Here is a 13,086-nt window from a genome sequence, read left to right on the forward strand (position 1 = left end):
CGAGGGGCACGGAGCACACCTGAGTTGGCAGACTTGGGGACCGTGGCGCCGGCAGGAAGTGGCTCCATCCATGCAAGCAGCCCCTCCGGCAGCACTGCTGCGTTGACCAAAGCGGCCACGGTGGCGCCCAACTTACTCTGCGGCCGCCTCCAGGTGCAGGTGGAAGGCCTGGCGGGCCGCATCCGCCTGCGCGTGCACCTGCTCCAGGCGCTGCTGCGCCGACGTCAGCTCCATCTGCGCCTGGCTGCGCAGGTAGGACACCTTGTCCTGCACAGCGGCGGCGCGTGGGAGGGTGGATGCTCGTGTGCGTGTGGGCATGCAAGGCAGAGCAGCTCCCGATGCACAGTAGGAGGCATTGGCCGACAAAGCACGCAATGCATCCAGGCCGCTTGCTTGCCTGCACATCGGCATCCATCTTGCGCGCCTGCTCCTCCCGCCCTGCGGCGGCATGCAGCTTGCCCAGCTGGCTGGCGGTGTTTATCTGGAGCCGCTTCCAGGCGTTGACGGTGTTTGTGCTGGCCGCCGCAATGTCTGGCATGCCTTCCAGTGCCTCCATGTCCACGTCAATGGCTGCAGGGGAGGGAGCAGTGGGCATGCGCTCACAGCCTGCCCTCGCTTGGTGGAGAGCTGCCCCCGTTGCAGCAAGCACAACTGCCGTGCCTGCCCCCACCCGCCCACCTGCAATGCCCTTTTCGGCCACCCGAAACGACTGCTCCAGCAGCAGCAGCGCCCTGCCCAGCAGCTCCTCCCTGCTCAGCGCCTCCACGCCGCCCCTGCTCTTGCGGGCACGCTTGGCTGGCCGCGGGCTGGCAGGCTCCTCGTCCTCATCCTGCGCCACCGCCTCATCTTGCCTGGCCTGGCTGCTGGGCAGTCCTGCACCGCCCCTGGCCTGGCTGACGCCGCCAGCCTCCTCCGCCTTGGCAAGCAGTCGCATGGCCAGCGTGTTGAGGTGCGCACACAGCGACCGCTCCGCCTCCTATACGGGTGAGCAGCAGGGATGGGCAGGGGACAGGTAGAAGAAGGAGAGCAGGGCCTTGGCAGCCCAGGACTGGCAGATCACAGATCCCTTCCCTGCTGGCCCTGCGCTGGTGCCGCCACATTGCCCTGGAGAAGGCGCCGCCCGCCCCCGCAGCACCTGCAGGTCGTACTGGGCGGTTTCCACCAGCCTCTGCATGATCTCTTCCATGGACAGCGTGGCGCCCACCCCCAGCTGGCCCTCCGCTGCCATGGCGCGCCAGCTCTTGGTCAGCTGCAAGGGAAAAGAAAGTATGCAGGCAGCAGCGACTCGGTGGATGAACAGACCCGGTGGATGAACAGCCGGTACATTCCCCCTTTCCTGGCCGCGGCTAATGGCCGGACTGTCTCCCTGGCCTTCCACACCTGCCCACCACCTACCCCCCACCTGTGGGTGGATACAGGCCAGTCGCAGCTGCAGGCAGCAGACGCGCAACACAAAGTGCGGCTCATCAATGGAAGGCCAAGGGTGCCTCGCCTGACAGCACCCTGGCCAAGATCCTCGACGCACAGGGTGCGACACATCGCATTGCTGACACCACACGGCACTCGCCTGCGTCAGGTTGTCGACCGCCGCAAGCTGCAGCCGCTCGCTCTGCTTGGCCTGCTGCCGCTGGCGCGTGCGGGCGGCGGCGGGGCTGGTGGGCTCCTCCTCGTCGCCGCTCGCAGGCTGCTGCAGGCCGCGCCGGAAGCTGAGCAGCTCCTCCCGTGCCTTGCGCGTCTGCTCCACCACCTGCTCGTAAAAGGCGCGCTCGCCTGGCTGGAAGTGCAGCCACGTGGGCTTGAGGGAGCGGGCGGGCAGGTGGAACTCCTGCGCGCAGTCCCGAGGCAGGCAGCGCAGTTGGACGCAGGCCAGCAGAAGCCACCGCCTTCCATTCCCACAGGCTCTGCCAACAGACAGGTGTCGCAAGGCTCCACGAGGCTCTGTAAAAACAGCCCAACACCAGCCACACACCTGCGCGACCACGCCCTTGGTGTTGCGCCACATCAGCGGCTTAAGCACCGCCCCAAGCAGGCGCCAGGCCTGGGCCGCTGCCGCACCGCCCTCTGCCATGGGCTCCGTGACCAGGCGCCGCCACGCCAGTGCGTCTGCAGCGGCAGGCAACACATGTGTGGCAAGCAGCGCACGGCGGGGCAGGGAGCTCGCTCTTAGCACGGTTGCACCCCCCCTTCACTGCCGCCCCTCGCCTGAAAACGGCTGGTGCTTCAGCGTCTGCAGCAGGGCGCAGATGTCTGCAAGTTCGTTGCTGCGGTGGCCGCCCATGGGTGTGCCTGCATGCGCAGAGGCGCAGGGAGGGCAAGCTGTGCCAGTGGGTTGTTGCACACTCGGGGCAGGGCAGCAGCGTGGTGGCGTTTCCCAAGCCCCTCCTAGCCACCCGTCGCCCACCTGTCACGCACCACCGGTGGACAGCGTTCATGCGCTCACACATGGTGCCGGCGGCAGACAGCGGCCCGACCATCTGCGCCTCGTCCACTACCAGGCGCCACCAGCGGACCTGCAGCAATTGCGAGGCTGGGTCGGTTTGGACAACCGATTCGCCACCTGTGCAATAGGTTCAGCGCCACCCGGCGTTGAACCTCATGCCAGCCGTTTGCCTCCCACAGCCAGCCCCCTCACCTGGAGCAGCGGGCAGTGCGGGACCTGGTACTTCTTCTTTTTCCGAAGGCTGCGAGAGCTGGGCACAAAGTAAACCTGCCAGCCGGCAGGGGAGGGCAGCGGCATCAGGCCAGCGTGGTAGAATGCCCCCTGCTATCCGTGCACTGGTGCCCTGCTTCCTGCACCTCCACCCTCAGCAGCCCCGCAGGTCGCAGCAGCCCCGCAGGTCGCAGCAGCCCCGCAGGTCGCAGCAGCCCCGCAGGTCGCAGCAGCCCGGCCCGGCCCGCCTCCCTCACCTCGGCACGCAGCACATCGAAGCTGGTCAGCACCACGTCGGCCTGGCGCAGGCGGCGCAGCGCGGCCTCCACCTCTGCGCCAATGTCGTACACGGCCTCTATCGTCTCCCCCGCCAGCAGCCGCGCATACAGCTCCATCTCCCGCTGCGCCGGCTTCTGCCGCTTGGCGCCGCCGCCCTCCTTCTGCAGCGCCCCCTGCAGGCCCCGCAGCCCGTCGTAGATCTCCACGGCCAGGGCACCGTGGCCGTGGTTGGACAGCTCAGACTGCCACTGCTGCAGCAGCGCAGGCGGGCAGACGACAAGGGTGCCGCCGCGGGGGCTGCCCCCGTTGCTGCTGCTCCCCGAGGCGGCGGCTGTGGGGCTCGCGGGCGCGGCTCCCTCGGCTGCCAGCCCATCTGGCTCGCCGCCGCTGCCCGCTGGCTGCTCCTGGGGGCTGCTGGCTGGCTGCGGCAGGATGCCTGGGCGTTGCAGCCAGTTGGGTGGCGGCGGACGGGCCAGGATGAGCGCCAGCATCTCGACCGTCTTGCCTGCAAGGCGCGCTCAGGGCGCAGGCACGGGGAGGGTGGGCATGGGGAGGCATGCTGTGCCAGGCTCGGTGCAAGGACAGAGCGCCCGACTCGGCCCGAGGGCATCTGCAGCTGCACGCCCTGGCCCCACCACAATGTTGCCCCAGCTCAGCTGTTTGGCGTTCCACTGCGCCCTGCCCAGCAGGCGCAAGCGCACCGAGTCCCATTTCTTCTGTTAGCAGACCACCCGGGCAGGCAGGCTCGGGCGGCATCCCAGGCTCCCGCCGCACGCAGCCACCCATGGGGTCCCAGAACACGTGCCCGCCAGACGGCAGCTCCATGGGCTGCCACAGCAGGCTGCTGGCGGGCAGGACCGCCTTGGCGCTGCCGGGGTCGGCGCCGGCCTGCCGTGCCGCTTGCGCTGCTGCCAACGCCGCTGCCGCCGCCCCCCCTGCCTGCCCGTCCTCTGCTGCCTGCCCCTCGCTGCCTGGGCTGCTGGGCATGCTGCGCAGCGACTCGCGCCACATCAGCCAAGACAGGCAGCGGCGCTGGTACCTGAACAGTGTGCAAGAAAGGGAGGGAGGGTCCGCCGCCTCCAGCTGCCAGTCGGTGGGAAGCACCATGTCAAACACACGGTCGCGAAGGTTGCTACCGGGCTCTGCCACTGGCGCTGCATCCTGCTGCTGCTGCTGCTGCTGCCACCAGCCCTTACGCAGCTCGGCGGCAAACGGGGAGCCGTCGCTGGCATTGGCGCCGCAGCCCGTGGCGGCGGCCAGCTGTGCCCAGTGCTGCACCAGCACGGCCACGTGCACCGCCTCCTGCACAGCGACGCATGTGACATGCCGTGTCGGGAGAGACGACTCACAGCGGGCCAGACACAAACATGCGTGGTGCCTGCGTTGTTGCCGACCCCAGCTCGCATCCCTCTCACCTCTGTCTCAGGCTCCACTGCATAAAACGGCTCCAGAAGCTGGACGCCCAGCAGCGCCTGCAGCAGCTCCCCATCGCCCTCCTCACCCCCTGACAGCTGCACCGCATGCACGCTGCACTCCACAGCGCCGCCAGCGTGCAGCGCGGCGAGTGCAGCCGGCACGCTGCCGCGACGGCCCAAGTGTTTGGAGAAGAGTGAATTGCAGGAGCAGCGGTCCACTAGCTGCAGCTCCTTGGGCTGAAAGCAAAGTTGCAGGCTGTCGGCCTTGGGGGACACCCCGAAGCTGCCACCGCGCCTGCAGGCAGGTGGGGGAGCGCCGGCGGCAGGCGGCAGCAACCAAAAGGTCACCAGCGGCGATAGCTGCGCTTGCCCAGGGCATTTTCAGGCGAGGGTCCGCTCCCGTCTCCCTACCTGTGCAACCCCTCAAGCACCACTGGCTCCTGGGCCACCATTCGATCTCTTTGTACACTGCCTATGGCAGTCGCCACCTCCTCGCCTGCCACCTACACGCCCATCATATCGCCATTGGATATCGATGGGCGTCAGCCAACGCGCCGTGCACCACCTCCATGCCAGCAAGGCAGGGCGCGTTTTGACACCCTCTCAGCGTCCACCAGCGGCCCCCCATTCGGCCAGCTATTCAATTGGGTGAGCACAAGCTCTGGAGCGCCCCTGGCGCCATCCCGCACCCACCACGACAAGCCTCAAGCACAGCGCGCGCTGCTGCTGCAGCCAGCCAGGCGGCGCCCATGCACCGCTCATGGCAGCAGCAGCAGCAGCAGCGCGTGCAGTGGCCACAGCAGCCTGGCGGCCTGGTGGCCTGGCGCTGCCCCGCCACCGGCGGCGCCGACTCGTCACTCGCTCTGCAGCCAGCAGTGCCGATGACGAAGCAGGTGCGCATCCCCATCAAGATGTGCCTCGAGATCTGGTTTGTTATCTGCCCCGAAATGTCGTATCCGACCGTTTTGCTGCAGGCCAGGCCGACCTAGAGCGGCTCAACCGCATGCTAGCCGGGCCACAACAGATTTCGGGCACCGAGCTGCGCGACCTTGTCTTTGACAAATGGGGGCGAAACTACGATGTTAGACTTCAAGTAAGAAATTTTGTCGTGGCAACGTTCGCATGCGCTTGCCTTGTAGAGGTCAGCAAAACTGTGCCGCCTGCATGGCCCCGTGCACTAGTGTGAAAGACAATGTATATTAAAGCTCTTCTTGGCATGTTGACGTGCAGCGGCGCGGCCAGCGGATGTACCTCCATGTGCGTTCCACTGGTTTTGATTGGTGCCACATGTATCTGCCGGCTCCCTGCCCCATCGTGCTGCAGCGAGCGCAGGCATCACATTTTCCGTTTCCCTTTTTCCGCCTTTGTCAGTGTCGAGTCCTGCCTGCTTCCCCGTCCGTGCAGGTGATGTGGCGGTACCTTGAGCAGCAAAGCTTCCCTCTCACCGAACAGGAGTATCAGCTGCAGCTGGATGCCGTTGCAGAGTACTTGAACCTTTGGTGCGTGTTTTTGCTTTTTCCGCTGCCACCGTCGGAAGCCGGGATCTGGTGCCCAGCGTGCATTGCCGGGGGCATTGTTGACTCCCTTGCTGGGCCACCGCGCAGCCTGCAAGTCGTGCAGACAGCTTGGCAGCCAGCAGGCCCGCCGTCCTGCCTTCCCGCTGTCCAACACTTGTTAAAGCTGCCGCTCTTTGCGCTGTGCAGGTCGGTGCAAGACACGGTGCGCGCGGGCATTACCACAGCAAACAAGCGTGGGCCAGGCTACACCGGGGGCGGCAACGCCCGGGCCATCAGCATTCCGCTGGGAGTCGACGTGGGCGGCACGGGGCGGGCTGACGAATGGAACAGCTTCTGAGGCACCCGAGTCTGCTGCAGTCGATTGCGCGTCCCCCACTTTCGACACCCTGTACCATGCTTGTTTCGCGCCCCCACTGCCAGTCTGATACCATAGCGGACAGGTCCTAATTACATCTGATGTGGTTTCACTGAATTCTTTGTTAGTCTGTGAGAGAGCCAACAAGCTGCTGTGAGTGGCAACAAGCGAATATTAAAGTCCCAGGGTGCAGGGCTGCAAATGGCAGCGGCTGCCTGAGCAAGGCTGCCCGGCACGGAAGTGCGGGGCAGTGGTTCACGCAGCTGGTCTGGGGGCCTCCGCCCCGCGGAGCTGCAGAGCAGCGGGGCTTCCCATGCCCCCCAGCCAGCCAGCCACGCGGTCAGGCCAAGGCTCAGGCCATGAAGTCCCGGGGGTCTGCGACGTGGCCGGCGAGGGCGGAGGCGGCTGCGGTGTAGGGCGAGGCCAGGTAGATCTGGCCCTCCTTGTGGCCCATGCGGCCGGGGAAGTTGCTGCGGGCAGCGGGAGGGGCGGCGGGGCGCGGTGGGCGTGCAGAAGAGGTTGGCAGGCAGGCGTGGTGTGGGCCAGAGCCAGGCACGCGGCAGCGCCACTGCCTGCCCCACTGCCCCATCCCCAGGCAGGGGGTCGGCGCGTCCAGGCGGCAGCGGGCGCGGCGGGCGGCTCACCGGTTGGTGGTGGACACGCACACCTCCGGCTCGTTCATGCGCGCAAAGGTGTCGCGAGGGCCGCCCAGGCAGGCCGCGCAGCTGGGCGCCGCGGGCGTCACGCAGCCGGCGGCCTCGAAGATCTGCGCCGCCGTCTTGCCGTCGCAGCCGGGCACGGGCAGCGTGTACACGTCCCCCCACACCTTTTGCGTGGCGGGCACCAGGTAGGTGGGCACCTTGACCTCGCCCCCCGCGCCGTGCAGCAGCTTGGCGGCAGCCATGAAGTCCTCGGTCTTGCCGCCGGTGCAGGAGCCGATGTAGACGCGGTCAACCCTGACGTCGCGGCACTCCCGAGCCAGCTTGCGGTTGTCGGGGCTGTGCGGCGCCGCCACCACCGGCTCCAGCTTGCTCACATCAAACCGGTAGTCTGCATGGGGGCGAGGCACGCGGGGCAGGGCGGGGTGGGGCCGACAGCGCTCAGGACGAGCTCCGGCGCCTGTTGCGTGCCCCCCACCTGCCTGCCCATCCCGGCTCCAGCGCCACCAAACGGCACCCCTCCCTCCACAGCCCAACCCGCCAGCCCAGCCACCCAGCCCAGCCCCCACCCCCGCACGCACCCGCAAAGTAGGAGGCGGTGTCGTCAGAGTAGACGGCCTCGTAGGGCTCGCTGGTGCGCGACTCCACGTAATCAAAGGTGGTCTGGTCGGCGGGGCACACGCCGTTCTTGCCGCCCGCCTCCACCACCATGTTGCACACCGTCATGCGCTCCTCCATGTTCATCTGGCTCACCGCATCGCCCACAAACTCCATGGAGCGGTACGTGGCGCCTGCAGGGGGCGCGCCGGCGGGGGCCGGGCGGGGGCAGCAGGTGAGGGGGCGTGGGCGAGGGCGGCAGCGGATGGGTGGCGACCCAGGCAGCCGAGGCGGCCTGCCGCTGCACGGCTCCTGTGCTGCCGTGCCAGCACGCGGCCCCAGCCCCAGCCTGCCCCTCTGCCCCCTCACCCTCCACCCACACACACACACATGCACGCACACTCACAGCCTCCTTGGACACCTCCATGCCTCGCTCCCCACCACCCCCACGCACACCACACGCACCCCCTCACCCGCCACGCTGATCTCCCCGATGATGTGCAGGATGAGGTCCTTGGCCAGCAGCCAGGGCGGCATCTGGCCATCCAGCGCAAAGCGCATGGTGGGCGGCACCTTGATCAGCAGCTTGCCGGTGCCCAGGATGAAGCCGGCGTCGGTGTTGCCCACCCCCGTGGCAAACTGGCCAAAGGCGCCGGCATTGCAGGTGTGGGAGTCGGTGCCAAACAGCACCTCGCCTGCAAGTGGCCGGGCAGCAGGGGCGGGGGAGGCGTGTGTCAAACCGCCGGCAATGCCCAGCCACAGCGCCGCTCCCTTCACCAGCGCAGCCTGCCCTGCACACGGACGATGCCAGGCGGTGCCTCTGCCCAGGCCCTCGCTGGCCTTGCCGGCCCAAAGCTGGCCCTGCCACGCCAGGCCGGCACGCACCGGGCTTGCAGTGGCCCTCCTGCGCCAGCGCCACGTGGCACACTCCCTTGTAGTCGGGGTTGGCCCGGAAGTCGCCCCGGTCCTTGATGTCGTAAAAGTACTTGATGCCGTAGCGCTGCGCCACGTCGCGCAGGATGTCCACGTTGCGGTTGGCGCGCGGGTCGGCGGTGAAGATGTAGTGGTCCGGGATGATGACCACGCGCTCGGGGTCCCACACCTGCGGGGGTGGCGGCGTGCACGCGTGTTGCAGGGCAGGGCGCTCTCGGCGGGCAGCAGGCACGGAAGCCTGGCGGCGGCTGGCGGCTGGCTCGGTTTGGATTGGTTTTGAGGGGCGGGAATGGCAGGGCGCGGTGGCAGGAAGAAGACGCAACCAGACGGGACAGGGGGCCAGGTACCTGCGCCACCACCGCTGCTGCTGCTCCCTGCACGGGCTGCAGGCGGCCCCAGCTGCAGCCCGCCCATCCTCCCACCTGCACCCCTGCGTGAGGTCCCTGCCAGCACCACAGTGCCTCCCCGGCCCCGGCCCGGCCAAGCCCCCGCACCTCTGCCGCGTCTCCAAACTCCTGCTGGAAGATGCCAAAGGTGCCGGGCCCGCACACGTCGTGCGTCATCAGTTTATCCACCTTGGTCCACACATTGTCGCCAGGCGTCACAGACGCCTTGTCAGAGTGCTTGGCCAGGATCTTCTCGGTCATGGTCATGGCGCGCTTCACCTGCAGGGGGAGCAGCCGGGAGCGGAGTCCGCCGAATTGGGGTGACAGGCCGGTGGGAAGACGCTGTGAGCCCAATCACCAGCACCACCTATTGCACCACCCACAGCCGGGTAATCCTGCCTCGACTCAGGCGGCCACCCGCCATCAGGAGTGGGTGCAGCGGCGGCGGGCACACTGGCGGCAGGCAGCGGCGCCCCTCGGGCGGCGCCTACTCGCAGCGGCGTGGCCTGCTGCTAGCAATTTTGGCAGCTTGCAGGCGCCGTGGCAGCCTAGGCGCGCGCCAAAACCACGCTGCCAGCATGCACCGCTCACCGCGCCAGTGCTGGCTGGGGTCCTGGAGGGTGTGGGGGGCGCTGCCACGCACGACACCCGCGCGGGGCACCGCCCAGCGACGCCGCCGGGGGTGCGGAGGGCCTGGCGCTGCATCTGCATGGCCGGTGGCAGGCGGTGACCAAGGCTGAAACACTAGACAGGCTGAACACAATAGTCAGGTGACAATCCTTTGCAGACAGGCCGCCGGTTGGACTTGATCAAAAGTAGAGTGCCAGATGGACTCGTGCTGGACTTGGATCGGGACTTGCGGGGGTCTCCTTGCCAATCAAAGTTTGCCAGAGTGCGTTATGGTGATCAGGAATTGAAACGACGGGGCAGCAGGAGCAGTCCTGCTTTGGCGCTGGCGTCAAACATGGCGTCAAACAGCTGTGGCCACGGCTGAGTTGTGGTTATCCGAGGCAGAACCGAGGCAGAAAAACAAAATTGAAATGTGGATTAATGTGTAAACTACTATAAGCGTTGCTTCTTCATCTGCTGCTGCGGCGAGGATGCTTTTGCCGCTGCCCCTGCCGCCGCCTCCGCCTCCTGCTCGCCGCCGTCGTCATATCGCGCCACCTGCGACACAAACTCGTGGCGCTCCTCGCGGCGGCTGGCCCGCGCCGGCAGGCCGGCCAGCAGGTCTGCAGTGTAGGTAAGATCCACGGTGCGCTTGTCCTCATCCGCAGCATCGTGCAGGTGCAGGGTGATGCGGGCGCGCAGGGGCCCCTCGCGCCTTGCAGTGCGGCGCACGGAAAAGGGTGGCGCCTTGAGCGAGGCGGGCCGCAGATCGGGGTCCTGCAGCGCGGCGTGGCGGGGAGAAGCAGCCGTTTGCTCCATTCCATTCACGGGCGTGGCAATACATTGCAGCTCTGCCAGCGAACAACAATAGCAACGGGGTCCCGTCTGCTGCTCCCTCAATCCCACCTCGAACGAGATGTCCACAGCCTGCACCATGGGCATGGGGCACTTGGGCCCGTGGCTGCTCTGCACAAACAGTGAAAAGGGCATCGACACGCTGCCGCCTCTCCCCTCATCTTCGCTGCTGCTAGCTGTGCCTCCAACGCCATCTGCTGCCGCTGCTGCTGTTCCCGCTGCTGCCTGCTGGGCTCGCAAGGATCCGCTGCTCGCATCCGCTGCAAGGCCCAGCTCCGCCAGCTCCGAGCTCACGCTGCTGCTGTGCTGCTGGTGGCCCACCACCACGGCATCACGCCGCACGTATGGCGGCACCGCCAGCTGCAGCTTGCGCGCCAGCAGGCGCATGACCTCATCGCAGCGTGCATGGCACACCAGGCCCCCCGACTTGACTGCCTTGTTGTCATGCTGTGGGTGGGGATAAGTGGGGGGGAGTGTGGGTTGTGGGTGTGCAGGCCAGGGCAGCCCAAGAGCTCAGAAAACAGTCCAACATGCCGCCAGGGCCGTTCATCTCCCGCCTCACCTGCGTGCGCTGCAGGTTGACAATGACCAGCTGGCCCGGCTCCTGCTTCTCGCCGCCCTTGTACGTGCGCGTCGCCTTCAGCGGCAGGTTGCAGGCTGTGAGCACGGCAAGGGGAGGGGAGCATCCCTGGGCATGTGCTGGCGGACATCAACCATGCATTGTTTGGGTGCCCTCAAGCAGCATGTGCCCGCACCCACCGGGCGTGATCTGCAGGCTGGTGCCCAGGCAAATTGCCAGGTCTGCCTCCTTTGCATGGTCCTCTGCAAGTGGGGCGATCCCAGTAAAGTGCGGTGGCAACAAACCAGCGGCGTGCAGGCCATGCTGGTGCGTGCATCTGCACAGTCTTGCACAGCTGTGGCGATGCTAAGGACCAGCTGCTGTCTGCCGCACCGCCCCGAATAGCAGCAGGTGGCAAACAACCCGTGGCCACATGCATGCCCCACCCGACAGCTCCAGCTCATCCTCTGGCAGCGCATCCTCCCAGTCCAGGATCTGGTCCCGCAGAGATGCACTGCACCCCGGCTGAACCGGGCGCAAAGAGTGAAACAAACATTAGAGAGGCGCAAGCTCCGCACAACAAATCCATCCTGCCACCGCCGTCTGCGGCGCAGGCTGCCGTCTGCGGCCGGCGCCTCCCCCCTCCCCCACCTCGCACACACCTGGCTGCATTTGCGCCCCGTGCGCTTGAACCCCACCGTCTCCACCTCAAAGTCGCGCACATACTCGGTGCCGCACGCGTGGCAGCGCTCGGCAAAGCAGTTGCCGTGCAGCTCCGCCAGGCAGGCGCGCGGGATGCCGCTGCGCAGGTGCAGGCCATCCACGTTCTGGCTCACCAGGTAGTCCAGCTTGCCGGTCAGCATGAGCGCCGCCAGCACCTGCAGGGGCAAGGCACCCAGCGCACAGGTGGGAGCGCCGGCATGCTGAGGAAGCTGCACTAGGCTGGCAGTTGGAAACTATGCTGTCTCCAGAGTCAAGAGGGGCTGTGCAGCAGCACCCAGCACCCGCACCTGGTGCGTTAGGCTCGGCTTGGCGTGCGTGAAGGAGACCTTCGGGCGAGGCAGCGGCTGGCCTGCAGCGGTGGTAGCACAAGGCAGGCGGTTGCAGTGGGTTGGCTCAGCAGCAGCCTGCTCCCCCCATGGGCAAGAGAAAAAAACCCACCTGCACGCTGCAGTGTCCAGATGCCTTCTGGCCCCCGAAAATCTGGGATGCCACATGCTGTGCTGATACCGGCCCCCGTGAAAGCGATGATGCGGCGGGCACCGCGTACCTGCATCAAGCCAGCCAATGGTCAGCAAGGCATGAAGTACGCGGGTGGCCAGGGTGGACACGAGAAAGGAACCACCGGCTCACCAGCTCTGCCATCCGCTCTGCCTTGGCCTCCACCTCCTCTGGGCTGTCAAACAGCTCAGGGGCACCCAGTTGGCCGCCCAGGTCCTCGCGATACGACAGCTTAGACGCATACCCTAGCGACATGGCTGCTCTCTATCCGGCAAGCGCAGCTGCGGCGGCGGGGTTGGCGGCGGCGTTGGCGGCGACAACCACCCGAGCCTAGTGCCCTCAGTCGCAGGCCTAGTGCCCTCGGCCGATCCGGGATTGCATAAGTGTCCAGCTGCCAGTCGAACACTCCCAGCCAGTTGAAAACGCTCCTCAGGACAGGCGTTTGAGCGAGGCGATGGCCCCCGCCCGCTGCTGTTATTTTCTGCTCTTTTGTGGATGCCGAGTGACTTTGTAGTTGCTGCGAGGTGCGCCCGCGCTGCAGGACAAGCAGGACAAGGGGACTAATAAACCCATGCTCTCTCTGGCGAAGGCGTTGCTGTCCTATTCATCCGAGCATTGTTGTTGTGCAAGTATTGGGATTGGCTCCTGGCCTTCTGCATCCCCTCTTCTTGCTTGTGCCATCTGCAACTCAGGGGAAGGCAGGATGCCATCCGTGCCCGAGAAGTTGCAGGCGGCATGGGAGAAGGTGCAGCCGTATGCCAAGGTGAGAAGCCGCTGATGCTGCGTGCGCATACTGTGCCAGGCAGACCGCTGTCCCCAAGAGCTTGTGGGGAGCGATGGCGGCCTGGGCAGCAGCGTGTAGGCGCCCCCTGAGCTCGGCAGCACCTCCCGCCGCCGCTCACCCTGCCGCTCGCTTCTCCCGGCCTACAGACCGCACTGCACTGGGGCTACATTCCGGCGATCATCGCTGTAGGCATGCTGTACACCGAGCCGCGTCCGTCATGGGGCCAGCTCCTGGGGCCGATGTAATCTGGTCACCCAGCTCCTGTTT

At 66.8% G+C, this 13,086-nt stretch overlaps 7 protein-coding genes across 7 annotated transcripts in view; 2 read left to right on the top strand and 5 right to left on the bottom strand.

Moving 5' to 3' along the window:
• CHLNCDRAFT_142431 (hypothetical protein) overlaps positions 1-68 on the bottom strand; it is a gene marked incomplete at both ends in the record, with an annotated part of 3,380 nt that extends 3,312 nt beyond the window's left edge. Inside the window, one exon of the mRNA XM_005850398.1 lies at positions 18-68. Within this exon, the coding sequence (XP_005850460.1) occupies positions 18-68 (51 nt within the window). The remainder of the gene's footprint in view (positions 1-17) is intronic.
• Positions 69-132: 64 nt separating this feature from the next.
• On the bottom strand, positions 133-2,068 carry CHLNCDRAFT_142432 (hypothetical protein; the record flags this gene model as incomplete). The annotated part of the gene is made up of 7 exons (XM_005850399.1): positions 133-267; positions 404-570; positions 679-976; positions 1,136-1,249; positions 1,403-1,429; positions 1,559-1,825; positions 1,970-2,068. 7 exons carry the CDS (start codon positions 2,066-2,068, stop codon positions 133-135), a joined length of 1,107 nt encoding a protein of 368 aa, XP_005850461.1.
• A 117-nt stretch (positions 2,069-2,185) lies between these two features.
• Positions 2,186-4,796, bottom strand: CHLNCDRAFT_142433 (hypothetical protein; the record flags this gene model as incomplete). Its single annotated transcript, XM_005850400.1, has 7 exons — positions 2,186-2,286; positions 2,402-2,510; positions 2,633-2,707; positions 2,908-3,434; positions 3,712-4,231; positions 4,345-4,639; positions 4,756-4,796. 7 exons carry the CDS (start codon positions 4,794-4,796, stop codon positions 2,186-2,188), a joined length of 1,668 nt encoding a protein of 555 aa, XP_005850462.1.
• A 572-nt stretch (positions 4,797-5,368) lies between these two features.
• Positions 5,369-5,844, top strand: CHLNCDRAFT_15282 (hypothetical protein; the record flags this gene model as incomplete). The annotated part of the gene is made up of 2 exons (XM_005850144.1): positions 5,369-5,437; positions 5,716-5,844. Coding segments are annotated over 2 exons (198 nt in total), but the record flags the coding sequence as incomplete, so codon positions are not given.
• Positions 5,845-6,296: 452 nt separating this feature from the next.
• Positions 6,297-9,564, bottom strand: CHLNCDRAFT_30204 (hypothetical protein). The gene is made up of 7 exons (XM_005850401.1): positions 9,383-9,564; positions 8,900-9,070; positions 8,358-8,574; positions 7,946-8,167; positions 7,457-7,666; positions 6,861-7,266; positions 6,297-6,686 (listed from the first exon to the last, which is right to left on the bottom strand). The coding sequence occupies exons 1-7, from the start codon at positions 9,500-9,502 to the stop codon at positions 6,569-6,571; spliced, it is 1,464 nt and encodes a 487-aa protein (XP_005850463.1). The 5' UTR covers positions 9,503-9,564; the 3' UTR covers positions 6,297-6,568.
• A 289-nt stretch (positions 9,565-9,853) lies between these two features.
• Positions 9,854-12,290, bottom strand: CHLNCDRAFT_20462 (hypothetical protein; the record flags this gene model as incomplete). The annotated part of the gene is made up of 10 exons (XM_005850402.1): positions 9,854-10,177; positions 10,307-10,411; positions 10,577-10,690; positions 10,818-10,912; positions 11,015-11,077; positions 11,261-11,339; positions 11,477-11,692; positions 11,825-11,886; positions 11,976-12,084; positions 12,168-12,290. 10 exons carry the CDS (start codon positions 12,288-12,290, stop codon positions 9,854-9,856), a joined length of 1,290 nt encoding a protein of 429 aa, XP_005850464.1.
• A 448-nt stretch (positions 12,291-12,738) lies between these two features.
• On the top strand, positions 12,739-13,064 carry CHLNCDRAFT_142437 (hypothetical protein; the record flags this gene model as incomplete). The annotated part of the gene is made up of 2 exons (XM_005850145.1): positions 12,739-12,798; positions 12,966-13,064. 2 exons carry the CDS (start codon positions 12,739-12,741, stop codon positions 13,062-13,064), a joined length of 159 nt encoding a protein of 52 aa, XP_005850207.1.
• Between the last annotated feature and the right edge of the window lie 22 nt (positions 13,065-13,086).

This window comes from Chlorella variabilis (genome assembly GCF_000147415.1).
Source record: "Chlorella variabilis unplaced genomic scaffold CHLNCscaffold_4, whole genome shotgun sequence".
Classification (NCBI taxonomy): Eukaryota; Viridiplantae; Chlorophyta; class Trebouxiophyceae; order Chlorellales; family Chlorellaceae; genus Chlorella; species Chlorella variabilis.